Source organism: Neomonachus schauinslandi, chromosome 1 (genome assembly GCF_002201575.2).
Source record: "Neomonachus schauinslandi chromosome 1, ASM220157v2, whole genome shotgun sequence".
NCBI classification, from domain to species: domain Eukaryota; kingdom Metazoa; phylum Chordata; class Mammalia; order Carnivora; family Phocidae; genus Neomonachus; species Neomonachus schauinslandi.
Window position 1 is genome coordinate 213477519 of NC_058403.1, and position 26266 is coordinate 213503784.

The 26266-nt window shown below is 63.0% G+C and overlaps 1 protein-coding gene across 8 annotated transcripts; it reads left to right on the forward strand.

Annotated features, from left to right (window-relative positions):
- The first annotated feature begins 877 nt into the window (after positions 1–877).
- REXO1 (RNA exonuclease 1 homolog) lies at positions 878–25269 on the forward strand. 8 transcript variants are annotated; one of them, XM_021705210.1, is made up of 18 exons: positions 3526–3580; positions 5114–5242; positions 5871–6029; positions 14581–16310; positions 17103–17207; positions 18016–18226; positions 20268–20431; positions 20749–20880; positions 20996–21119; positions 21823–21936; positions 22100–22237; positions 22371–22484; positions 22643–22716; positions 22913–23023; positions 23407–23522; positions 23620–23758; positions 23922–24042; positions 24123–25269. In XM_021705210.1, exons 3-18 carry the CDS (start codon positions 5888–5890, stop codon positions 24209–24211), a joined length of 3624 nt encoding a protein of 1207 aa, XP_021560885.1. In that variant the 5' UTR covers positions 3526–3580; positions 5114–5242; positions 5871–5887; the 3' UTR covers positions 24212–25269. The 8 variants fall into 8 exon arrangements, with proteins under 8 accessions (XP_021560884.1, XP_021560887.1, XP_021560883.1 ...); XM_021705212.1 differs by lacking the exons at positions 5114–5242; positions 5871–6029 and adding an exon at positions 2888–3173; XM_021705208.1 differs by lacking the exons at positions 5114–5242; positions 5871–6029 and adding an exon at positions 2888–3159 and having other exon boundaries at positions 23908–24042.
- The last annotated feature ends 997 nt before the right edge of the window (positions 25270–26266 follow it).

Here is a 26266-nt window from a genome sequence, read left to right on the forward strand (position 1 = left end):
CTTCCCGCCGAGCAGGGAGCCCGATGCGGGGCTCGATCCCAGGACCCTGGGATCACGACCTGAGCCGAAGGCAGACGCTTAACGACTGAGCCACCCAGGCGCCCCCATTTTTTTTTTAAAAGTAAACTGCATGCCCAAAGCTCGAACTCACTACCCCGGGATCAAGAGTCGCAGGTTCTACGACTGAGCCAGCCAGACGCCCCATTCTCCTAATTTTTCATTGAGATGTTGGCCCCCCCGCCCCCGGCTGTTGGGCCTCCCCTCGCCCCACCCCACCGACCCTCATGTGTCTGGTTCTACGCAGGTTCATCCAGGGCAGGTCCCGGCAGACAGCAGGCACTCAGTTTCGTGGGAACACTCGAGCGAACGAGGATTCCCGCGGGTCTGGGCATCACACTGCCCACAAGCGCGCATTGACAGCCAAGCGTACCCCAGGGCAGAGGTGAGGTACCGCGAAGACGCGCCCGCAAGACTCATCTCGTCCAGCAGGGGGCACTTCAGGGCAACATGCTAATAAAACGCCAATTAAAAGCAAGTGAATGACCGCTGGGTCCTGAGGGATTTTTTTTTTTCTGATCAGGCGCGCGGTGGACAGCCCAGGCGCCGTCGGGGCCTCGGGCTCAAGATGGCTCTGCTGCCGCTTCGGAGGGCCGGGCGGCGGCGCCGGCGAAGCTCCCGGAGGCTGCAGGCCGGGCCGCCCGCGTCCTCCAGCCCTCCTCCCGCGGCCGCCTGTCCCGGCCCTTGCGTCCGCGACGCGCCTCGGTCCCTCGAGGGCCGGCGTTTCTGGTCAGGCGCGCCGCGGCCAGCCGCTCCCGAGGTCCCTTGCGGCGGCGTCCCGGGGGCCTGCGGGGGCCTCGGAGCAAGATGGCGGCGGCGGGGTCCGTGAGGCGCGGGCGGCGGCGACCGCGGCGCCAGTGAGCGGCCCGGGGGCCCGGGCGGCTCCGGGCCGGGGTCCCGCTTCGGGACGGACCATGCTACGCTCCACCGGCTTCTTCCGGGCCATCGACTGCCCCTACTGGGCTGGGGCGCCGGGGGGGCCCTGCCGGCGGCCCTACTGCCACTTCCGGCACCGCGGGGCCCGGGGCCCCGGCGCTCTTGGCGGCGGCGGAGCGGCGCCCCCCGCAGCAGGTAATGCCCGAGCAGGGCTCGGCTCCCGGCCCCGGCCTAGACGCCCCCGCGGGGCTTTCCCGGCGCCCGGTTCTCGGCCCAGTGCCCTCTGCACACGCTGGTGGGCGTCGTCCCCCCAGCCGGGCCCGGGATGTCGGCGGGCCTCCGTTCCCGGGAGCGTACGATGTAAACGACGAGGGCCGTGCCGTCCTAGAGCTGTCGCGAGCGTGGAGTGAGCTAGCGCCGGCCGAGGGCTGAGCGCCGCTGACACTGGTCGGCAGGCCCCGAGCTCCCCGCGGGGGTGAAGCGTTCCCGCCGCGCCCCCAGCCCCAGGTGCTTGTGGCGGGTCTGGTTGTGGGCGCGCTCCTTGCCCCTCCGCGTCTCCGGTAGCGGCCCCTGCTGTCTGCAGGAGTGCACTTGGGAGGGTGTCAGGAGCACCTACTGTGTGTCAGACGCGACTGGACGGGAGGGGGACTAGGCTTCCGGGGAATTGGCTCCTTTCAGCGATGGGCCGCACGTCGTGTGCTCGTGGTGATTGTCCTTGTTACGGCGGAGTTCGGCGGAAGCTGGGAGGAATCAGGCAGGCTTCTTGTAGGAGGCGTGGGATTGGAGCTGAGATTTTTTTTTTTTTTAAGATTTTATTTATTTATTCATGAGAGACACAGAGAGAGAGGCAGAGGGAGAAGCAGGCTCCCAAGGAGCAGGGAGCCCGATGCGGGACTCGATCCCAGGACCCTGGGATCATGACCTGAGCCGAAGGCAGACGCTCAACCATCTGAGCCACCCAGGCGCCCGGAGCTGAGATTTTAAGAACGGGGGAAAGAAGGACGTCACAGGGAAAGGCTCGGAGGGAGGACTCGGGTGTCATTCCTTCTGAGGGAAACTCAGGCTCCCACTGGTGACCTCCGTCCTTCAGGACTGGCTCCCCCTTTCCATCAGACCCAGACTTCCTCATTTGGTCTCAGTGTCGAATTTCCTCTGTGTCTTTCCCCATAAAAAATGATCGTTTCAGAACCTTCTTCAAAAGAGGAGTGTGCTGGCTGGAGTTAAATAATAGGCCTGTTTTTCCATTTTGTCAGGAAAAGAAAAGTAGAGTTTTCTAATTTCTCACGTGAATTTGCTTACCTCTCTGGCACCTGCAGCTGTCTACAGCCAGCCAGATGCAAGCATTCATTGTCTGGTTGCACACCTGTGCTGGGCACGGGGCGTTGAGAGCTGCGTGAGCTTCGGGTGTGGCCGCCAGGAACCTGCTGTGGAGGAGAAAACACGTGTGCCCGCTGGTACCTTAGCCTCAGGTCATGCTCCTCCCAGCTCCAGCGGGGGCCACGGAGGTGGAGGGGCACATGGGAGTCGGCGCCCAGCGCTCCTGTTGCAGCACAGCGTCTTGACTCCGTTTATTTATCTCTCGGTACTGTGTGCAGTGCTTTGCAAGGAGCCCCGATTTCTGGGTTCCTCACGGTTAGTACAGGGAGGGCAGGACCACACCCTTATGCCACTGACGTTGTGACTTGGCCCCAAGTCCACATGTTGCCTTTCAGCCTTCTGAACTCTGGGGTGTTGATTTCTCGCCTCATGTGTTCTTCCCACGGTAAGTCACTTTTTACGTTTCTTTCTGCCTCACAGATGGCCAGTTAGTTTCCCAAAGGATCATTTTTGGGAACCTGTTTGGTGATGTAGTTCTGTCTGCCCTGCTTGCTGTGGAAAAAATGCAACTGCCTACCCCTTTTCCCAGTAGGTCTGCATTTTCCTTTTGCAGGAAAGGAAAGGAAAGGAAGGGGGGAGGCTGCTTTGGGGTGGAACACTGCTTCCCCTGCAGAGGGGCAGGGTCCAATCCCAGCTCAGCCTCTTTCTTGCTGTGGAGCCTCTCTGACCCTCTGTTTCCTTTTCTGTGGCATGCTTATGGGGTTGCTGCCCTCTGAGGAGGCCAGGGGAGAGTGTGTGCCTCGTCCTTTCCCTCCCTTTCAGCTTCCTCTGCTCCAGATTTTGACAAGCCCTGTTTCCTTTCGGCTGGAAGAGGCTGCAGCAGTCCAGATGTGCACGGCCCAAGCAGAGGTGCTCTGGCAAGGGTGGGCTAGGCCAGGTTTGCTTGGACTCATTTTTAAGCAACAAAGTTGCTAAGGTGCTGGGTGGGAGCCGCCTGCAGGTGGGCTGTGGGGTCCCTGTGAGGCCCAGCACCTCTGGTCTTGGGCCAATGGGCACCTGAGCCTTTCAGCAGAGTCTGAGGCCCGTGAGGGGGCTGGGCCGGGGATCCTCTTGCTTCCAGCCCTGCAGATCCAGCCCCATGCCCAGCCCACCCCATGTGGGCTTTAGGACTCCTACTTCCAGACTCGGGTGTGGCATTGTCCGGTTGTGGCAGCACACGCTCGGGCAGGCTCTCTAGGACTCTCAATGGTAGGGATGATTGTCCCCATTTTACAGATGAGCAAACTGAGGCCCAGAGATGGGGAGCCACTCTCCTGTGTGCGCACAGCCGGTAAGTGGGGGATGGGATTGAGTCTGGGCAGTCAGGCCCTTGCCGCACTCCCCACCGTCCTCCAGTGCCCGCTGCCCAGCACCTGTGTCCCCCCCCCCCCCACACCAGGGCACCCACCGTGTGTCAGGCTCAGCGCTGTGCCTTGGGGATGGCAGGGAACAGCGAGACCTGGGAAGGACGGAATTGCAGGACTTGAGCGCTGAGACCTGAGGACAGGCTGGAGGGCAGGAGTGGTCATGGCTGTGTGGTGGGGGCAGCCCTCCCCTGGGCCTCACATGAGGCCCTTGAGGGCCCTTTATGGTCTGGAGAGCAAGCCCTGCTTCTCGGGGAACGGAGGCAGAGAAATAGGCACTTCCCCTCAGACGGTGTGATTTATTTCCCCTGTGAGCTGCCTCGGAGCTGGAGGGCCACAGCCGCAGGAACAGGCAGCCCCCGGGGGGATGACTGAACCGAGCAGGCCCGTGGCCATGCTGCCTCCCAGCTGCTCCCTCTTTGGCAGGGTGCCATCGGGTTTCATTTGGGGGCGACTTCCCACCATCCCGTGATGGTATTTTCCGAGACGGAATGGAAGTGCGGTCTCCTGCATCCAGCACTTTCTCGTTACAAGTGAATGCTGGGGAGATTTCTCTCCCCTGATACTGAGAAAGAACGGGTTCTGAGAAGAGGTCAGCAGAAAGCAGCATTGCCTTTCGTGTCTGGAGGCCTGGCCAGGGTATGCAAGGAGCCTGGAGTGCCTTTGCTAGCTGGGGGGCAGTGGGGCCTGCGGTCTGGCCCGCTGGGGCCTCCTGCTTAGTCTGGGCGGCGCGGGGGTGGGGGGTGGGGAGAGAGCTCTGAAGCTGGTTGGAGGAATAGTAGAAACTGGCGTTGGGGCCCGTTGGGGCCCGTTGGGGCCCGGCATGCTCTGGGTGGGGAGCATCGTGGGCGCCGTAAGGCACTGAGCGCACCCACCTGCTCCGTGCCGGGAGCACCCCCAGTCGTGACACCTCCTACCCTGGTTGTGACAGCAGATGTCCCCAGACGTCGCCTGGTGTCTCTTGGTCATAGGCTGTTTCTTGCGGAGGCCACGTTCTTTTTAAGCGTCCCCCCTGCCCCTCCCAAGATGCCGCAGCCCCCAGGGACCCAGCCTTGCAGGCCTCCCAGAGGAGACGCCTTCAGCCCCGCTGGTGGTGGTTCTATTGTCTTGTTGCTCTTGGTTTTCTGTCAGGATGGGATTAGAGGCGAGGTGCTGGGGTTTTCAAAGCACCAAATTCACCACTTACACCAGGCTGCGTCACCGTTGTGGTTTTGGGCAGAATCCCAGCTGGTGAAGCCCACATGTTGCCTCTGTTCAAAGCACCTTTCTTCACGACTCAGAGTAACAAAAACATCGGACAATACTGAAAAGTCAGAGGAAACGTGTTTTGGAAGTTGCCCCGAGTCCTGCATCTGCCTGCATGCTGGGCTCCCTCCCGGCCTCCCACAGAAGAGGCTTTGTGGCTTTTGTACGTCGTCAAGATCCCGCCGCACTGATTAAGTTGGACTCTGTTTTTTGAGGCGAGAGGCCATCCTGGGACTGTGCCCCCGGCTTCCTGTACCTGGCAGCCCCTCCGGATGACCTGAGACCCTTAAAAAATCCTGCCTTCTTGCCCTGATCTAGGCTTGAGCCACACACCAATAGCTGCGGTGGGTATCTGAAAGTGTTTTTGCTCCGCATTAGCAGAGCAGTGGGTCTCTCCCTGAGGTCCTGCCCCAGGGGATGCTGAGCAGTGTCTGGGGAAGCTTGTGGTTGTCAATTCAGGGGTGCTCCTGGTGCCTAGTGGGTGGGGGCCAGGGATGCTGTTCAGCCCCCCACAGTGCCCAGAGTGCCCATTCCCCTACATACACAGATTCATCCAGCCCCGAACGTCCGTGGTGCCAAGTGAGATTGGGGAACCTGATTGGCACCCAGCCCCTGGGCAGGGTTGGTGGGGACAGCCAAGCCAGCTGAGGGGAGCTCGGGGCCTGTGCGTGGTGCTTGAGCATGCCCCCACCCGAGTTCTCCAGGGGCTCCAGAGGAGAGGTGCAAGCATCGTGGCTGGCTTTCAGCCCTCGCAGGGGGAGTGCAGCCCCAAATGAAGGCATTCTGGCTTCACTTTCTGTTGTGTAGAGAGCCTATCCTGGGGGGTGGCCTGGCCTCCACCTGGTCAGCATTACCGCCTGTGCCTCAGTTAGCCCTTCTGTGAAATGGGTAATGACTTGGGTCCTCAGTGGACAGCGTCATGGGAACGTTCTTTCCTGCTTCATTGTTCCCTCCCGCTCCCTCTGCACTCAGGTCCCCTTTACAGAGCCATGCTTGGTGCTGCCGAGGTGGGCGTGCAGGATTCTTTCAGCTCTGCATGCCTGTGCAGTGGGGAGGCCGGTTGGTGTGATCTGATTCACAACCAAGAACTGGATGCTAAGAAGGAAACAAAGAGCCGGAGGAGGCGCTCAGGTCACTGGAGCTGGGAACCATCCGGGCGGATTGCAGGGGGTTGTGGAAGGGTCTCCTGGCTGTCTGCTCTTCTCCTCCATGATAAGCTGCATCCTCCAGAGTTTGTGCCGTGGTTGGCCGGTGCCTTTTGAGGAAGCAGGCATGCATGCTTGTCATTTGAGGGCCTTTGGTCTGTCGGCTTCCCCTAAGTATTGAGGTCTTCTGGAAATGGCCATGCGGAGGGCCTGGCCACGGCAGGCTGCGTGGGGGCAGGCAGGAGTGGAAGCCGAGGAGCACCTCTGGGGGAACTGCCCTTGCGCTCGTGGCTTTCGTTTGCTAACGGAAAACAGGGTGGGAAGCTGCTTAGGGTGCCCAGGACTTGGGTGCTCTGAGGGTGGGGCTTGGCTGTTTCACAAGCCGTGGTCTTGGCCTGGACCCGTGTTTACACGCAGGTACCCCTGGGCCTTGGTGTCTTCTGGATATGTCTGAATTCAGCATGTACCTGTGGGCTGGCGCAGGGTGGGGGAGGCACTCTGGAAGCTGAGGATGGGTGTCCCCAAGCACAGATATGGGCTGGGGTCCAGGAGAGAGAGCAGTTGGCCCTGGGGTTGCAGAGACATCAGGGAAGTGTCCCCACGCAAGTGGTTCCTGAGCTGGGCTTTGAAGGATGAGTAGAAGTTTGCCTGGTGGCTGGAAGCAGGGGTAGGGGTGGGGGGATGATAATCTGGGATTGGGGCTGGGAGACAGGGCAGTGGAAGGCCTGGAATGTTCTCTTGTGTGGTTTGGAGGGACTGGGGGTAGGGGGGAAGGGAGGTTGCTCCCCAGCATCGCTGCCACCCCCAGCGGCTCCAGCAGGGGTCACTGTTGTCACGCTGACTCGTGATGGTCCTTCTGGAGGCTGCTGCAGTCTGGCCAGTGCACCCCAGACGCGGCGATGGAGGGCTGTGCTCAGAGCCGGTTGGCTTTCCTGTGTGGCTGCTGGGGGCTGTCTGTGTGTGTCTGGGGGAGTGGGTGCGCTCCCCCAGACACACACACAGGCACAGGGGGCCTGTGGCCCTCGGTCAATATTTCTTTCGTTCACTCACTGCACGCACCGTTGCAGACGTTTGTGCCGGCCAGCTCACTTGTGGGCCGGGGTGTAGAGGGGAGCCAGGCGGTCAGCATGTTGAGCTGCTGGACAGCAGGGGACAGGAGGGGCAAGGCCCAGGAGGTGACAGGGAGGGCTCGTCTGAGTGGTACTGGGACTGCATGCACTCCAGGCGCATCCTGGTCATGCTTGTCCCTGTGTGTCTAGAGGCCAGATCTGTCCCCTCCCAGTTGATGGGCACACATCACAGTTGTTTGTCCTGAGAGATCTGTGTCCTCTTCTCCGGTAAAGTGGCCTGGAGAGCCCTCAAAGGGCAGGAATGTGGGTACTATTCCAGGAGACGGACCTGAAAGCCCTGGGGCCCCCCCTCCCCATGCACCCATGCCCCAGCATTTTGCTGGGTATCTAGGGAAGAGAATAGGCCTGTCCGAGCAGCTCAGTGCAACCGGTTCTGCAGGGAGGATCTTGGAGGGCTGCCTGGAGGAGTCGCTGAGACAGAGGCCATCAGGCTCTGGGCAGGAAGCTGGTCTCAAGTATGAAGGAGGGGTGGGGGCTGGCCCACCTGGAAAGCCTGCCCTCGTCACTCCTCTGCAGCATCTACCTTTGGGGTCAAGTAATAAAAGCCACTGATGCTCACGTGTGACCTTGGTATGTGGGCTCGTTCTTGGGGGTCACAGCTGGCTCCCCCGTCTTGGCTCCACGGTCCAGGAATGGCCGTGAGAGGTGTGGCTTTCCTTCTCCCCACCCCCCGCTTTACCCTGAGGATGCTTCGGTGTTCCTAGGCCTCCGGCCGCCCAGAGGACCTCCTAGGAGCCTCCGTTGTGGAGGAAGGTGACCCCCCAGGATACCCACTGGCCACCGTGTTTGGGGAGCTGGAAGTGTACCAGGGCCAGAGTGAGAGAACTCTTGAAATTTTCTGTGTTGGGGCTATGAAAGCGATGTGGTGCCCCTGACGGGTGATGAGGGCAGCAGAAAGCAGACCCCTCCAGCTGCCCCAGGGGAGGCCCACTGCAGCCTGACCCCAGCCTGATCCCTCCGCTGCTCTTCTCTGTATTTCTGAGTGCTTTTTGTGTTTTTATCTTGTCCTGGAGGCTTCCCTCCAGGAAGTAGTTTTGCGGCATAGCTGAGCTCCCCTCATCTTTACGAGGGCCAGCAGGCTCAGCGTTGGGCTGACTCTCGTCCCGGTCCTCCTGGGACCAGGCCTCAGGGGTGGGGCAGCTCAGGAGCGGTGTGGCCAGTGATGCCCAGAGAGAGCCCAGTTAGGTGGTGGTCCCAGGGCTGGCTAGGGCCCTCTCTTCTTTCCTCTCCCCTGGAGCCCTTGCACTTGCTTCGGGGTGGGGGCTTTAGAGCTGAGGGGGGAGGGCAGTGAGGGGCTGTCCAGGGCTCGGAGCTTTGAGCCAGCGTGTGGAGCTGTCCAGCAGCATCAGTCTGCCCTGGGGGTGGAGGTGGACCTGGACCACAGGCCCTGCTCCCCCCGGCCCGGCCCAGCCCAGCCTCCTTCCTCATCAGGCACATAGCAGGTGTCCCCGCACATGCACTCTTGAGCACCTGCTCCTGTCGGCTGTTGCTCTTCTCTCCCTAGGTGTCTGGGGTGCCCCAGGCAGCCCCAGGACTCTCCCCTCTGCTCCAGAACAAGTGAATGGCCAGGTACTTTCACCCTGGGCTTCAGCCTCCTGCCCCATCCAGTGGGCATTTGGATGTCCCTGAGTGGGACGTGAGGGCATCCTACCCTGGGGGTGGGTAGGAAGGCCCTCAGGAATAGAGACTCTGGGCCTGCAGGGGAGTAGTGATGGCCAGCCCTTCTGAGGACCTGGGGGGCTGTTGTGCCCCCCCTGTTGGGGGGTGGCCAGAAAAGCCGAAAGGGAGGGGTGGGTGCTCAGACCTTCTGAGCCCCAGTTGGCTCTGCCCCGCATTCCAGCCAAGCCAGGGCTGGTGGGTAGCTGGTGTGCTTTCTGCCACCGTGGCCTTACCCGGGGGCATTCTCCCCTTCTCCTTGCACGGCCTCTGCGCCATACGCAGCTCCTGGAGCCCAGGTGGGTTTAGTCCCTCCGCTGACTAGCCCTGGTGTCCTGCTTATCTCCAGTGCTGAAGGGCTGTCTTCTCCCTGTGTCCTGCTGCCCCCACGCAGGGTCAGGAGGCCCTGGCTGCCCATGGGGTTGGAGGAGAATTCTGCTGAGGTCTTATCAGAGCACGGAAGCCACAGTGGGACCACTGTGCAGCTGTGCTTATCGTCTTCAGACCTTGGGCAGCGCAGGAGGAGGGCGGGGGCGACAGCCAGCCCCTTGGCAGAGAAGGTCGGTCAGCAGCGCCAGGACTCCTTTCCGGGTCAGGGAGGACCCAGGCTCTGCGGTCAGCCCTCTCACCGGCTGGGTGAAGCTTAGGGAGCAGCCTGGCCGGCCGGGGTCAGCCTCCTTATCTGTGGAATGGGCAGACTCGGGGCAGGACAATTGTGAGGGAAGGCCTGAGTGCCTCCTGGGGTTCATGGTGGGGCTGGAGGACCTCCCCCAGTGGGGCCTCCGTGCTTGGCTGTCTTGTTAATTCCACATGCCTTTGTGGGAGGGTGCGTGGCATTTTCTGGAACCGGGGTGCGGTGGGAGCAGGGGCACAGAGGCACAGATGGGGCCCAGGATAGGGTGTTTCCCGGCAGAGGGGAGGTTGGGAGGGATCGGAGGCGGCTGCCCAGGACTCAGGAAGCAGCGCTGCCCTGTCTGTGGCCCACTCAGCCCCTTGTGGTCTCCACAGTGACCCTTGTCAGCTCCGGATGGGTTTTTGCACTCAGGGACCCATGGCCCCGCACAGTGGGGGTTCGGCCTTTCCTTGTGGGGTCGGGGAAGCAGACCTGGTATCCACCGTGCTGGAAGCCTGCCCCAGAAGTGGGCCGTCAGAAAGAGTGGCAGGACGCCAGAGCCAGGGGAGGGCAGCTCTCTCCTTCAGCAGGGCAGGTCCTGGTGGGTGTGCGGCCTTGGTGGGCACAGAACCAAGGCTCAAACGCCTGAGGGGAAGGCTGGGCCTAGGTGGGCTGGCGGTAGGGTGTGGGCATGGGAAGGGGTATTTGGTGGCTTTTTCTTTTTCCAAAAAACAGCCTAATTAATCTTGTTTACCGAATGCGTGCTTACCAGGTGCAAACCCCCGAGGGAACTGCCCCTTGGCTTCCATCCAAATGAATTCCCTGATCATTAGAAGGTGCCTTCCAGGGTGCCCCATGGTCCTTCCTGAGCTCTCTGGGTGCCACCTACCCAGAGCCTTCTGATGTGCTCCCACGGGCCGGTGGGCAGCGTCCCTGGGGCACCCTGCTGCTTGTAAAACATTTTCTTGGGGAGCTTCTCAGTTCCGATAGGCCCAGTGAGGTCCTGGCCCTCCGAAGCAGGGTAGGGCAGGGGCTAGGTGCCAGGAAGGTCCCCCTAGAAGCCTCAGGTAACCTTGGCTGGGGCTCAGCGGGCCTCTGTCTGCAGGGACCAAACTCTGGGCCCTGTGTGCTCACTTCTAAGCCACAAGGTTGTAACAGAGTTCCTGGCAGCTATGCTGGAAGCTTCCAGACCTGTCTGGAGCCCCTCAGGCTGCTGACAGTGTCGCATGGTACCGCTGGGGGACCTGAGGCCTCAGGGGCAGGGGTTGGCCTTGACCTTCTTAGGCCCACTGAGGGCGGTTTCTTTGGCTTTGTGGCTGGGGAGGCAGCCTCCAGCGGGGGCTGAACACGCTCCACGTGGGCAGAGCTTCGGGGATGCTCATATCAAGGGCCCGGTGCTTGGACTGGGCCAGCCAGGAGCTGCAGCCCCTTCAGGGTCTGGGCTGCTGGGACGCCTTCTCATCTGAGAGGCCAGGCTACTTGAGGCTGGTGGGGCTGCCCTTAGGAGGCCGCTGCAGGCCCTGGGGTGGGAAAAAGACGAAAAAGACAGCCTTCCTCCTCGCGCCTCTGCCTCAGACCCCCCCACCCCCCCGAGTTGACAAGGCAGCCTTCGGGCCTCTGCAGGCCCTCCTCTCTCCCTCCCTTGGGGTCTCCACCTCAGCACAGATTGACTTTGGGGAGAACCCTCCCTTTCAAAATGTGAAGTGGCCTGAGGTCCAAACTCTGACCTCATTACTTTGAAGCAGGGCCGAGGGGCTCCTTCCTGGCTGGTGTGCCCGTTGTCGTATGTATGTATGTATGTATGTATTTATTGTTAGAGCGCGCACCAGCATGAGCAGGGGGGAGGGGCAGAGAGGCAGAGGGAGCAGCAGGCTCCCCGCCGAGCAGGGAGCCCGACGTGGGGCTCGATCCCGGGACCCCGGGATCATGACCTGAGCCGGAGGCAGACGCCCAACTGACTGAGCCACCCAGGTGCCCCCAGATGTGCATGTTGTTTGTAGCCCTTCTCCCTGGTGAGGGGTAGGGAAAGACCCCCATCTGTTCATCCCCAACCAGCCTCTGGGGGAGGGGTATTCCCATGAGGGGGCTGGGCTGGATGTCCCCTTGAGATCCGCCAGTCAAGCCCCTCAGTGGACATGCCTGGTAAGTGCCCCCCCAGCTTGTGGCCTGTCTGGGCCTCTCTCTGCTGGCAGCCAGGACTTCTGAGGCATTGGCTCCTCTCTGTTTACTCAGGCGGAGTTGAGCTGGAGGGGGTCTCCCATTGGTGCCTTCGGACTGGTTGTGGGTCAGGGTGGGCAGGGAGGGTGGCCCTCCACCTCTGACCAGGGGTGGGTGTGCATTCTGTCCCCGGGCTCCCCACCCCATATCCGGGAGTTTTCAGCTGTGAGAGGGGGCACGAACTGACCGCCCCCCCCAGGGCCCCAGTTTGGTGGTGGTGGGTGTTGGACTTTGCCTCCCTGGCTCGGACCCACAGTCCTGGCGCTCCTTGGTGGTCTGAAGCATCACTTCTTCTAAATACAATCAAAACCTAGATTCCAGGTTAAATGCCAGACAACACACCCACAATGATCCCTTCCTTCCCTCGGGCCCCAGGCAGAGGCCCAACCACCAGGCCCTGCAAAGCCTCCTCTCCTGAAGGCTGGTGGCCAGCGGCGATTTTCTTTACCCTGTGCTCTCGCTCCGCAATGTTGCTGGGAGTGTCCTGGGGCTACAGAAACGCGTCACCGCAGCCTGGGTGCCTTAAGACAACAGTCTCCTCATCTGACAGTTCTGGAGGACAGAGGTCCAGAATACGTCCCCCTGGGCTAATGCTGGGTGTGGGCAGGGCTGGCTCCTTCTGGAGGTTCCAGGGGAGACGCAGCTGTTACTCTGCCAACTGCAGGGCAGGAGATCTAGCCAGGTTCTCTTTCAGGAGTCTCTAGAATCATCTCTGATAAGACTTCTAAAGAATTGTTATTTGAATATAGTTGACACACAACGTTATATTAGTTTCAGGCATACAACTTAGTGTTTTGAAAAGTTCATACGTGGGCGCCTGGGTGGCTCAGTCAGCATCTTCCTTCGGCTCAGGTCATGATCCCAGGGTCCTGGGATCAAGTCATGCATCGGGCTCCCGGCTCAGCGGGGAGTCTGCTTCTCCCTCTCCGTCTGCCTCCTCCTCCTTCTGCCGCTCCCCCTGCTTGTGCGTGTGCTCATGCTATCAAATAAATGAAATCGTGAAAAAAAAAAAAGTTTATACATTAGGTTATTTTTTTTTAATTTATTTTTATTTTTTTTTTAAAGATTTTATTTATTTATTTGACAGAGAGAGAGACACAGCGAGAGAGGGAACACAAGCGGGGAGTGTGAGAGGGAGAAGCAGGCTCCCCTCAGAGCAGGGAGCCCGATGTGGGGCTCGATCCCAGGACCCTGGGATCATGACCTGAGCTGAAGGCAGTCGCTTAACCAACTGAGCCACCCAGGCGCCCTATTTTTTTTTTTTTTTTTTTAAACAGATTTTAAAATTTCAGATAGGAGAGTGCCTGGGTAGCTTGGTTGGTTAAGCGTCTGCCTTCAGCTCAGGTCATGATCCTGGAGTCTAGGGATCGAGTCCCGTGTTGGGCTCCCTGCTCAGTGGGAAGCCTGCTCCTTCCTCTGCCCATCACCTCGCTTGTGCTTTCACTCTCTCTCAGATAAATAAAGTCTTTAAAATAAAATTTCAGGGGCGCCTGGGTGGCTCAGTTGGTTGAGCGACTGCCTTCGGCTCAGGTCATGATCCTGGAGTCCCGGGATCGAGTCCCACATCGGGCTCCCTGCTCAGCGGGGGGTCTGCTTCCCCCTCTGCCCTCTTCCCTCTCGTGCTGTCTCTCATTCTCTCTCTCTCAAATAAATAAAATCTTTAAAAAAATAAATAAATAAAATAAAATAAAATTTCAGACAGGATTTCTAACGATGAGCTCTTTAAATTCTGGAATATTTGAACGTGGTATATTTGCATATGGTATGTTATTCCTTTCTTGGAACATTGGGCTTTGTTTGTTTGTGTTTTATTTAGCTTCTGTCCTTCTGTCTGTACGTGAGAGTCTCCTAGGAGTTTTGTGCAGACAGTGGTTTCTTTGGTTGTGCGGGGCTCGGAGCATAGGCCCTGGAACGCGGTACCTAACCGGAATTATCTATCCCACCGCCGCTGGTGGAGGTGGGGACTCTTCAGGTCAACGTAAACATTACAAGGTCGGGACAGCAGGCCGCCTCCACAGGAAGAGCGTGCGCCTCCTGATCTCAGAGTCGTGAGTTCAAGCTCCGTGTCCGGTGTAGAGGTTACTAAGAAAACAATAATAAACTTTTAAACAACAACAACATTAAGAGGACGTAGGCTTTGTTGTCCACCCCATTTGGTGTTTTCAGAATGAGATTTGAACATACAATACTTCTTCTTTTTTATGGCGTGGAGAGCCTTCTGCCTCACCTGTTCCTTGAGAGCATTGTGGGGCTACCTAGCTGTGGGCGTCCGTGTTCTGGCATGTGCACAGCCCCATGGACTTCACTGTAGGGAGTCCTACAGGGGACACCTCAGGGGTGGCCCTCTGCTCCCCGCTTACCCAGGCCCTGACCCTGGGGAGCCCTGCACATTCCTGCCCCGCCCAGGGCCGCGTCTGTGCCCTGCCCGGCTGGCAGGCCCTCCGTGCACACCATCCCAGCTCCGGCCTGCAGGAAGTAGCCTGCTGCGGCTTCGCTGTGGGCTGGGCCCACGGACTCCCATTCTCGCCCTCGCTCCTGGACTGCACTTGTCCAGTCCGTCAAGTCTCCATCCGCTCCGTTGTGCCGGTTGGACGACCCGTGCTGGGAGGTCTGGGGACCAAGTGGCCGTGCCTCGGGGGCCCGGTTCTGCTTCCTTACTGCGCCTGTCAGTCGATGCAGGATAGGGCCTGCATGGGGAGTGGGGCGCGCTCCGGAAACCTCGACCTGCTGGCAGATCGTCCCTGGGGCTTTGCCGGAGGCCTGGCCCCCAGTTGGTTCTGGTTCTCTGCTGGTCCGACGCCTCTTCCCCTGCTGGCCTTGGGGGTGAGGCCCACCAGACTGAGGCAGTGGCCAGCGCTGGCTCGTCCGCCTGTGCCTAAATGGGCCCACTCACTGCTCTTTTCTCCCACTTCCCGTTTCAGGGCTTGGTTATGATCCGTACAACCCCGAGCTGCCCAAGCCCCCTGTGCAGAGGGAGAATGGAGCCCTGGTCAGAGGGGATGAGCCCCGCTCGGACATCCTGGAGCTGGAGCTGGTCAATCAGGCCATTGAGGCCGTGCGCTCGGAGGTGGAGCTCGAGCAGCGGCGGTACCAGGAGCTCCTGGAGACGGCCCGAGAGCACAGCTCCGCCGAGGCCCCCGCCGTGGCGCCCCGAGGCCCTGCCGCTTGCCCTGCCGCTGGCCTGGACGAGGACGCCTTTCCACTGTCCTTCGATTACAACCCTGGTGGCCGCCCTGGCCTCCTAAGCCCTGATGCCAGCTACCAGCCCACTCCTCTGGCCGCCGCCGCCGAGGCAGGCAGCAAGTACTCGCTGGCCTCTCTGGATCGGGCGCAGGGCCATGGCGGAGGGGGTGGCAGCACCCTGGAGTACGTCCCCAAGGCTGTGAGCCAGCCCCAGCGATACGGCCGCCCCGTCCCCAGCAGCAAGTACGTGTTGGACGACTCCAAGCCGTCCACGGACCTGGAGTACGACCCACTGTCCAACTTCTCCGCCCGGCTGCTCAGCAGGGCCAGTTCCAAGGACGACAGGGCCCCCAAGAGGCCCAGGGGCTCCCGGGGTAGTGAACCCTACACGCCCGCCCTCAAGAAGCCCTGCGACCCCTTTGCTGGCTGCGACGCCAGGTTCTCAGACTCGGATGATGATGCCGCCGCAGCTCCGCCTGACGTGCCCGTCACCACCAGCCCTCCGAGATCCCAGGCGGGCCCCGAGAGCAAGGCCCCCGGGCAGCCAGGCTCCAGGGAGAGCCAGGACGCTGAGGAGGGCGGCCTGCGGGAGACCAAGGAGATGGCAGTGCAGTATGATGTGGAGGACCTCGGGCAGTCCCCCAAGGGTCCTGGGGGGACACCAGTGGCCAAGCCCAGCTCCCCGGTCAGGGCCTCCCGGGAGCCCGGCGGCTCCAAGCAGGGAAGACCCAAGAAGAAGAAAAGTGGGGCACTGCCTGTCCCCGGCCACAAGGACGGCGTCCGGAAGAAGGACAGGGGCAAAGACGGAGAGCATGGGAGGCCAGCCGGGAAGCCCTGTGCAGACAGGAGGGGCCCACAGGCTGGCAGCCCCCGGCATAGGGCCGAGCAGCCTGAAGGGACCAAGAAAAAGCCATCTTCGGCCACCCCGGTGGCCAGCTCAGGGAAAAGCCGGCCTGACCGTGGGGGTGTCCACCAGCTGCCAAACAGGCCCGGTGGGAAGACCGCGTCGGGGAAGCTGGCCGAGCGGAAGGCCCGCTCGCTGGACGAGGGTGCCTCCCGGGACGCCCCCAAGCTGCAGAAGCGGGCCCTGAGCCACGCAGACCTCTTCGGGGACGAGAGCGAGGATGAAGGCCCGGGGCCCGCGGCGCCCCCCGCCGCCCCGCCCCACCTCAGCTCCACCTCGGACTCCGACTCGGACTCGGACAGCAGCCTGGGCTATTCAGCGGCTCAGGGGCCGCGCAAGCGCCTCAAGGCCCCCCCGCCCGCCCCGCCTGCCCCCGCCTCCCCCTCCCCCTCCTCATGCTCCTCTTCCTCCTCCTCTTCCTCCTCTGGGGTGGGCGGGAGCGTGGACTACGCCGCTCTGGAGAAGGAGGTCGACTTTGACTCCGACCCCATGGAGGAGTGTCTGCGCATCTTCAACGAGTCCACCAGCGTCAAGACGGAGGACAGGGGCCGGCTGGCCCGGCAGGTGAGCCGCCTCCACAGGGCCTGTGGCTGCAGCGGGGGCGCTCCCGTCCTTCCTCGGTCAGGAGCCCTTGGGGGCTGCCTGCGGACCCCCCTGCCCCCCAGCTTGCCTTGTCCACAAAGAGGAGGCTTAAGGCCCACCCGGCAGGCTCCTGGGGCGGTGTCCTGAGATCCGCAGAGACCAGGCAGAGTTGTGCAGTGCATTGCCCACCTCTCCCTCCTCCCCCTGTCTCCTCCCTCTCTCCTCCGTCCCTGCCAAACCCGGGCTAGCCCCAGCCTTTCTGGGTCGGCCGGCCAGTGTCCTCAAGTCGGCCACCAGAGGGAGCTTGCTTTTCCACAAAGCTCAGAAAACTGCCGCTTCTGGGAGGGCCGCAAGGTCCCTCCCGGGCTGCCCTGTCCTTTACTGCCCTGCTCTGTTCACAGACCTTCCAGGTGGTGCGGGTCAGATTTCTCCACCTGGTTCCTGTGTTTCTGAGCTGCCCCGCATGAGCGGGCGAGGGAGGGGACCAGGAGGCAGTGGTCTGGGCGGGAGGCCACTTTGGCTCAGGTCCCTGTCGCACTTGGGGCTGGGGTGTGTCTGCAGGAGATGTGCTGGGGGGCCTGTTTCCTCACCTGTGAGTGGGCGGGGGTTGGAGGTGAGGGCCCCACATCGGGTCTCAAGACCTGGGAGCCCCTCCCTCGAGTGCGTCACTGCCTTCCCACCTCACCCTGTCTCAGGTCTGGGAGCCCGCTGCATTGGTGTGGGAGGTGAGGCCCGAGAGAGGGAGCCTCGCTGAGGGACGGATGTGTGTTTCAGCCCCCCAAGGAAGAGAAAATCGAAGACAAGGGGCATTCGGGTTTGACCACTCTGTTCCCTGGGCAGAAGAGGAGAATTTCTCATCTCTCCAAGCAAGGCAAGGAGGTGAGTCTGCTTCTGGGTCCTGGTAGAAGCTGGTAGGGTCCCCGTGTTCCCCGGCCGACGAGTTCCTGTGTCCTGGCACAGAAGTGCCTGGAGCCCGCCTCCGGTCTTCAGGCTGTGCTCCGTACTGGGGGGAGTCGGGCACAGTGCAGGAAGGGCGACGTGAGGGGCGGCTCCAGAGCGGCCGTCCTCCAGCAGGGTCACACAGCGCAGTCTGGCGCTGGCTGGGAGATGTGCTGTGTGATCCCAGAGAGGTGGCCCAACCTTTCTGAGCTGGTTTCCACCGTGAAGACAGGGAAAGTGCTTGGTGGCTGAGGCAGCCAGCGTAGGAGAAGACCGGGGCAGAGGGTGGGGCTCCCAGCCAAGCACCTGGGAGCTCTGGTTGATTCAGTCACTGGAGCCCTCCCCTGGTGAAGCTGGAGGCTAGAGAGGATTGAATCAAGCGGGATTGGATTGGTGTGCTAATCCAATCAGGGGGCCCAGGGATTCCCACCCACGTAGTGGGTGTGCCTCTTATCAGGGCCAAAGGCACGGCCTGGGCCTTCTGAAGGCAGAAGCCGAGAGAGCAGGGCCACGGAGGTGCTCCGCTCCGGGACGGCGAGGCAACATGAGCTTGAGGCCCAACATGTTGAGCTCCTTGGTTCCCGCCTGGGTATCCAAGAGCTCAGAAGGCCCCAGGGCAGCTGGACGTGCCCAGGCTCTGGAGCCCCGGCCTTCCTGCCCATGGCTGTACTGTCAGTTTTTTGCCCCACGTGGCCTGCTCTGGGTGCCCCCAACCTACAGCCACACCCTGGAATTTGTCATCACCCAGGCAGAGCCTGTGAGGAGAGGCCCAGCTCCCCCGGCCCGGCCTCTCACCGCCCAGGAGGTATGCTATCGGCGGGCCCAGCAGGCCCAGAGGGACTCTGCTACCTGGCTCCAGGCTACCCAGCAGCCGGCTGAGAAGCCCTCTTCCATCCATATCTCAGCCCCTGGCGAGAAGAGGAGGATCGCCCACGTTCCCAACCCCCGTCTGGCTGCCGGTAAGTCCCAGGGCACAGGGGTCGGGTGTGATAGGAGGGGCCCAAGGCCAGGCTCCACTTCTGCCAGCGATGGTGGCCTTGGACAGGGCCCAGACGGGGCCTCAGCATGCTTGTCTGTGAGATGGGGATCAGGGTCTCTCCGACCGGTAGCAGGCGGGCCTGGTGCAGTGCCCAGCGGCCCTGGGCCTTTCCTGGCTTTGGTGCTGGTACTGGGCTGCTGGCTGTGGAGAGTCGGAGGGGTGTCTTCTCCTATCCCTTGTCTATCAGACCCAGAGCCTCCCTCTGAGGCCCTGACCCAGAGGTTTCCCTGTGACTCTCCCTCTGTCCCTGCCCCTGGTCTTTGTGTCCTTGCCTCCCCCGGGCTCCTGGGGTATTGGAGGCGGGTGGCCCGGTGGGGGCCGTTCTGAGCGTGGGCACTGGGCCCTAGACAGCAATGCCAGGAACAGGGAGCTGGCTGCAGGGTTGTGTGTGGGGTGGGGCCCCTGGCTCCTGCCCAGGTGTGGCTGGAGGCGCTCAGCTGACCTGGGGGGCTCGGGGCGGTCTTGCCCCCTCCTCCTGCTCTGAGGGGCACGCTCCACACTGCGGAAGCCGGGTCACGCCTCCGGGGTCCGACAGGCGGGACACTCGGTGGGTGTCTCTGGGTCAGCAGTGTCTGGAGCAGAGGACATGGGAGGGGGTGCTCAGGAGGGCTTGTTCAGATGCAGTCAGCCTCTCTGGGGGAGGCCCCTGCCATCTGACCAGCTCCCAGGGGACTCCCTTACTGCTATTCCAATACCCCCTTGATTAACCGGGGCCTGAGGGGCGGCCCCATGAGGTAGTCCTGCAAATGCAGGCGCCCGTAGCCACCGCTGCTTTTCCCTGGTGCCGGAAACCTTCTTCAGCATAAGCTGTTGCATTCTGATCCTTCTCCCCCCAGAACCCCCCGGTTAGAACCCGATGGCGAGGAGTGTTGGCTGAGGTTCTTGAGCAGCGGGAAGGGCGAGGACCCTGAACCGCGTGGGGCTCGGGACGTGGCTCTCTCACAAACCCACAGCTTCTGCCCGCGGCCGAGTCGCACGGGTCGGTCCTGGCACACGGCCCTCGCCATACACGCTGGGGGTGGCGTCAGCCCGCGGGGAGTCCGGCATTTGTAGGCACTGGGGCCACCTCCCTGAGCGGCCGTGGGACCCACCTGAGGTCTCAGGAGTCCCGTCCGATGCTCTGGGCTGGCTTTCCTTTCCACGTGTGCCCAGGTGCTGCCTGAGAAGTCTGTCTAAACGAACCTAAGAGCTGTCTTTCCATCTCTGAGAAGCACACGTTTTCTGCCCCGTCAGCAGAGGCTGACCCTGGTGTCCGATGGGCCACAGCCGGCTCGTGGTGCCAGCGTCCTTCCCAGGAGGCCGGGGACCGGGGCCCTCTGCTCTCCTCATCTGCTCCCGTTCTCTTGTCACGGCCGGGCCCAGGAGCAGGGCTGGTCTGAGGCCCTGCGCACGCGCTCACCCAGCCCGCCTCCCCTAGCCCCCGATGCCTGCCTGGAGCCCTCGGAAACGGCCCCACAGGCGGGTGCCCTCCTCCCTGGGGGGGGGGGGGGGGGCGGGAGACTGTTTGGTTTGTGACCTCATCAAAGGGAGAGGCAGAACACAGGCCGCGGCGGGCAGGCCGGCTGGTCACAGTGACCAGGCCGGGGACATCCTGTACCCTCTGGTCCTCAGCCCAGGAGCCAGGGCCTTTCCTCCCTCGTACGTCAATGCCTCGGAGTCGGGGGCCGGAACATGTGGCAAAGCCTCGCCACGTGCCCTGCCACTCGCCGGACCACCCCGGCGGCGACGTTGCCTGAGCCGGCCTCCAAAGCCCGTTTGTGTTTCCCCCTTCTCGATGGACTTGCCCGAAAGCAGATAGAACCTAATGCCGTTCCGCAGCCCGTGTCCCACAGCCCGGCCCTTCCCCCCGTGCTCCGAGATGCACGTCCTGCTGGCGCTGAATGACCGCGGCTGCTTGGTGCTCTGCAGCTCGGTGATGGGCGTGCTCTGCTCCCGCACTCACGGACCCTGTGCCCCGCCAGCCCCCACAGGTGCCAAGAGGGCCCTCGCCGCCAGCAGCAGCCAGCCTCCCAATGGCCCCGAGCCGGGCAGCCAGCCCCTGAAGGCGCGTACGTTGTCGGGCATGGCGTCCAAGACCACCACCACCGTCACCCCCAAGCGCGTTGCCCACAGCCCATCTTTACAGGTGAGTGTCCTGCTCCCCACAGGAGCCTCCCCTGCCCACTCCCTCAGCTCCCCCATCGCTCGGGGCAGCTGCGGTTCAGAGACACTGAGCAGGGGGGCACAGGTGCCTTCCTCCTCCCCACCTGCCCTCAGTTTCTCCTCTGTCCACACTGCTAGGGTGGTCTGTTGGTGCTGATGAGCCAGCGGCCACCCTCCTGGTCACCGGAGCCCAGAGTTCCCAGCAGGGTCCACTGCGTGTGTGATGCCCTGTGGGTTTGAGAAATGGCGTCAGAGGCCCAGGCTGGGACGTGCCACCTCCAATGGGTCTGTCTTCCCTAGAGTTTAAAGAAGCCCGTTATCCCCAAAGAGTTTGGGGGCAAAGTCCCCACGGTCATCCGCCAGCGGTATCTGAACCTGTTCATTGAGGAGTGTCTCAAGTTCTGCTCTTCAAACCAGGAAGCCATAGAGAAGGTGTGTGACCCTGGCAGGCGGCCGCTGACCGCAGGCTGGCTGGGTCCTAGGCTGAGGGGCTGCTCCCGGGCCCCAAGCCCAGGACCCCAGGCCTGAGCAGCACGTCTGTCCCCAGGCGCTGAACGAGGAGAAGGTGGCCTACGACCGCAGCCCCAGCAAGAACATCTACTTGAATGTCGCCGTGAACACCCTCAAGAAGCTGCGGGGCCTGGTCCCCAGCTCCGCGCCCGGTCTCAACAGTAAATTGGGTGGAGGGAGAGGGGGTGGCCAGGGAGTTCACGTCTGGAAGAGTCAGCTTTGTGCCTTGAGCGCAGGACCCCAGGCTCCCCAGGTGAGGGAGCGGGGGCATGGGGCCCTGGCCGGCTGGCTCTTTGCCGCTCGGAGCATGGGGACTGTCGGACAGAAGGCCGCGGGAAACGCTGTGGTGGGGCCGGCGGCTGGTCGGCAGGCTTCTGCGGACGATGATGCCGGCCCCACGGCCTCACCACCGCCTCTTCTCGCTAGTAACCGCCCTCCTTAGCTAGTTGGCTCTCTCGAGCTGAGGGGCCCCGCTCATGGGACGGCCTCGTCAGAGGCGAAGCTCCCGGGGCCTGCTCCGCACGCTCAGCTCCGGGAGGCCGTTTCTTTCCTGCCCCCGAATGCACATTAATCCGTCAGTGCGCACACCTCCGCAGTCTCCTGCTCCCGCCTCCGCCCCCACAGCTCCTGCGGGCAGTGTCCACGGAGCCCCCGAAGGCCCTTAGGTCGTCCCCGTCCCTTAGGACCACCACCCGCAGCTGCGTCCGGGAGAGTTAAGGTGGGGGCAGGGTGGCTGCCCCCAGGTCACAGGCGGTCAGGCCTCTCCTGACTGGGTGCTGAGGAGCCGGCCAGGGGACAGGCCACCATGGAGGGCAGGGGTGCACCCGGGAGTCTGAGCGTACTGTACCCTCCCCCCACTTCCAGAAACCGGCGGCCGGAGGGTTGTGTCCCATGAGATGGTGCTGGGGGGCAAGTTGGCCACCAAGACCAGCTTCTCGCTCAGCCGCCCGAGCAGCCCCCGGGTGGAGGATCTGAAAGGTGAGCCCGGTCCCTCCAGCGGTCCAGCCGGGCCACTCGGGGGCTCAGCGGTGGCTCCTGTGGCAGCATTCCCGCCCCACCCCCGCCAGGCCTGCCCCCTGCTCACCTGCCCGGCCCTCCCCGGCCTTGCTGTGGGATGACCGCCTGTCCCGCTTGTCCCCAGGGGTCGCCCTGTATGGCCGCCTCAAGGAGTACCTGCTCACCGAGGACCAGCTCAAAGAGAATGGCTACCCCTTCCCGCACCCCGAGCGGCCGGGGGGCGCCGTCATCTTCACGGCTGAGGAGAAGAAGCCCAAGGACGGTGAGTGGGCTTGAGCACCCATGCTTGGGGAGCGGCTCGTGGAGGGCCGTCTGGGTAGGGGGGCGCGAAGGTGAGCAAGGGACAGACGCAGGGGGCTCGGGGCCTGATGCCTCGGCCGTCCGCTGCCTCACAGCGTCCTGCAGAATCTGCTGCCGCTGTGGCGCCGAGTACCTCGTGTCCCCGTCGGGCCGCTGCGTGCGGGAAGAGGAGTGCTGCTACCACTGGGGGCGGCTCCGCCGGAACCGGGGTGAGCCCCCCCGCACCCCCAAGGAAGGAGGCTGGGAGCGCCCGCCTCACGGGGCCCGCCCTCCTCTGCTGGGAAGCCTCTGCCCGGCCGCCGGGTGCCAGCGTCGTGCGTGCGAGGCGTGGGGCGGGCCCCGGCCCTGACCGCCACCTCCCTTCCAGTGGCTGGCGGCTGGGAGACTCAGTACACGTGCTGCTCGGCCGCCATCGGCTCCACCGGCTGCCAGGTCGCCAAGGTAGGTCTCTCGGGCCCTGCTCGGCGCTTTCCCGCCTGGCCGGAGAGGAGGCGCGGCTGGGCCGGAGCCCTGACCCCCCTTCCCTGTCCTTTCATCCGTGTGCCTCTGGCGGCGGCCTTGGAAAGGGGGGCGTCCCCCGGACACTGCCCGGCCCGAGCCCACGCCGGGCCCACCGGCCTTCCTGTCTCGCCTGCAGCAACACGTGCAGGACGGCCGGAAGGAAAACCTCGAAGGCTTTGTGAAGACTTTCGATAAAGAAGTTGCGGAAGACGCTCACCCAGGGATCTTCGCCCTCGACTGTGAAATGGTGAGTTGCGTGCCGCGCGTGCTCGTGGCGGCCGGGCACCCACACCCGCAGCTTGGAGCCGGCGTGGGTCTCAGGATAGAGCAGGTGAGGGGAAGAGCCGCGGGCAGCGGCGGGTGCCAGCCTCTCTCTGGCTCGGGCTGTGAGAGCGGGCTTTTCCCCCACCGCCAAGCAGAAGCTCTGGCTTCGGCCCTCGGCTCGTCCCAGGCGCTTGACAACACGGCTGCGTTTACTGGGGACTGGCGTGCGCACCGGGGGGCTGCTGGGGCTTAGCGAGGGCACTCCAGGTTCACGCCTGCTCCGGCTCCCAGAGGAGCCCCCGGGAGCTCCCCCGGAGCTCGGGGTGGGGCGGGCGCGTTGTCACATGAGCCCTCCCGGCCGCGCAGTCCTACACCACGTACGGCCTGGAGCTGACGCGCGTCACGGTGGTGGACACGGACATGCAGGTGGTTTACGACACCTTCGTCAAGCCAGACAACGAGATCGTTGACTACAACACCAGGTGCGGCCCCGACCCCCCCGCTCCCTGCCTGGCTCCGGGCTCGGGAACCCCAGACCCCTTTCTAGCTACTCTCAGGCCCCAACTCTGCCCACCGCAGGTTTTCAGGGGTGACCGAGGCTGACCTCGCCAACACGAGCATCTCGCTCCGGGACGTCCAGGCCGTCCTGCTGAGCATGTTCAGCGCCGACACTGTCCTCATCGGACACAGCCTGGAGAGCGACCTGCTGGCCTTGAAGGTACCGCCCGCCCCGGGCTCCGCCTGCCGGGGGTCCTGGGGCCAGGGCCCTCAGCTGGGTGGGGGGAGGGGCGGGAGTTGGGTGGTCCGACCCCGGGCACCTTCCTACCCTGGCTCCCTGGGGCCCTGGCCCCTGCGGTCTCTGCCCAGCCGCCCGCCCACAGGTCATCCACAGCACCGTGGTGGACACGTCCGTGCTCTTCCCGCACCGCCTGGGCCTCCCCTACAAGCGCTCCCTGCGGAACCTCATGGCTGACTACCTCAGACAGATCATCCAGGACAACGGTGAGCCGGCGGGCGGCGGGGCGGCGGGGCCGGGCCTGGGGGACGCGCCCACCCTGACGCACCCCCCTCCCGCTCTGCAGTGGACGGGCACAGCTCTAGCGAGGACGCCAGCGCCTGCATGCACCTGGTGATCTGGAAGATCCGAGAAGACGCCAAGACCAAGCGGTGACCGCTGCCGCCTGCCCGCCTTCCCCGCAGCCCCGGCCCGGCCTCTACCCCAGGCCTCTTCCAAAACAGTGCAATAAATCTCGAGAGCTAACCCTGTCCACGTCGCCAAGACATGGAAACAGAGAGAGCGGGACGAGCCGGCGGCACGAGAGCCCCACGCCGAGACCACCTGGAGCCCTGCCCCCCACCCGGCCCCTTGCGCCGCCCCCGCCTTCTGTCCTCTGGAGACCGCTGCTGACTCCCGGAGAAGGCCGGGACAGACCCCCCCCCGGCCCCCCCGTGGGCCCCGCTGCGTCCCTGGCAGCCAGACCTCCTGCCCCTCCTCCTGCCGGGCAGGCTTTTCGTGGGTGTGTTTGAGACAGGGGTTTTTTTTATTTTGTATTGTTATTTTTATTATTTGTAATTTAAACCTGACGACTTGCACAGTTGTCTTTTCCCCGGCCCAGCCCGGAGAAGCAAGACCCTGGTGCTGCCTTCCCTGTTGGGGGCGGGGGAGGGGGAGAAGTTGGGGGGCCGGGAGCCGACAAGCTGTCCCCTTGGCAGCCACCAGGACCGAGAGAGTCCAGCCTGGCCTGGGCCAGACGGGTGGGAACTGGCCTCCCCAAACCCACCTGGACTCCGTGACCTCTGGGAACCAAGCCAGCCCCCCTTCCCCCCCCCCCAGGGCCTCGCCTTCTGGACCCCTCCAGGGCCCATCAGCCTCTGGACCCTGTCTTCCTGCCAGAGCCCCACCCTCCCCAGGGGCTGTGTGTAAAGGCCTGCAGCCTCCCCAGGGCCCTGAGCCCCTCTCCCCCAACCCGAGGCAGGGACGGAATAAATGTTTGTATGGATTTTAGCTTGCGTGGCGTCTGGTGGTGTTCTTGGTGCCAGGTGAGCCCCACGGTCAGCACCTGTGCCCCTAACTGGGGAAGCAGCACACCCTTGTTCATCTTCCTGAGAGCCGTCCCCGGGCCTGCCAGCCTGGCCTGGGGATGCAGACCTGGAGCCCTGGGGGTGCTGTGATGTTGGAGGCAGCAACCATGTCCTGTGAGTGGGGTCCACCTTGCTGGCCCGGGGGATGGGGGGCTGGGCGTGGAGGGTCCCGGTGGGACCGGAGAGCCACTGTGCCTTGCGTGTCTGAGAAGCTTCCGTGGAAAGGGAAGGGTGGTCGCTCACCGCCGTGTGCCTGTTTGCTGCTCCCAGGACATGCTTGTGTGCACAACGCCCAGCGATGGAATTGGCGGCTTTGTGAATTACGGTGCCTCTTGGGGTGGAAGCGCCAGGGCTGCTCGGGTCTCCACCTTTAGTTCATTTATAATGGGAAGTGAAGCCAGAAATAACCTCGTGGAGGGGCAGGTACCCGAGTGCCCTAGGTCTGGAGGCAGGAACACACAGGTGCTGGAGGGAGGGCTGCCCGGAGGAGGCCCCCTGCTTCTCTGTCAAGCTTCTGCTGCAGGCCCAGAGAGCAGGGTCCCAGGCTGAGGACACAGCAGCCTCTGCCCCCAAGGTGTCCTGGGCCATCGCTGCCAAGGACTGGTTGCCTCTGGATCCAGCGGGGCCCTCCAGGGGGAGTGTTGACCCAGCCACTGTTGTGTCCCCCTGACGTTCTTGTGACCGTCTGACTTTCTCCCACCTTTTCTGTAAATAAGTAGTTGTTTCCTAAATAAATGGCACGGCCGGTTTCTGTGTTTTTGTTTTTGTTTGGAGAGGGGGCAGCGGGAGAGAGAGAATCTCAAGCAGGCTCCACGCCTGGTGCAGAGCCCGACGCAGCGCTTGGATCCCAGGACCCTGAGGTCAAGACCTGAGCTGAAATCAAGAGTCAGACTGACTGAGCCACCCAGGTGCCCCCTGTTTCTGTGCTTCTGGCAGTGTCTGCCTCCCCAGAGCATACCGAGCCCCCCAGGGGGACCGGGAGGAGGAGTGCAAGCTTTCAGCTGGCCAAAGATGCTGACTCTTGGAGGCTGCAGGGCCTTTTCAAATCCCAGGGAGGGAATGGGGTTCGCGGACCCAGCAAAGTCTCTCCTAAAGACTACCAGAACAATTTGTGGCAGCGCCCCCCCGCCCGCCGCCGCCACCA

Bases quoted from the DNA above. Each gene is read 5' to 3' on its own strand.
- REXO1 (XM_021705207.1), top strand. From the start codon at position 3,001: ATGCTTATGGGGTTGCTGCCCTCTGAGGAGGCCAGGGGAGAGTGTGTG. The intron at 20,432-20,748 runs GTGAGTGTCCTG...TGTCTTCCCTAG, and splicing joins CCCACAGCCCATCTTTACAG to AGTTTAAAGAAGCCCGTTAT. The intron at 22,238-22,370 runs GTGAGTGGGCTT...GCTGCCTCACAG, and splicing joins GGAGAAGAAGCCCAAGGACG to CGTCCTGCAGAATCTGCTGC.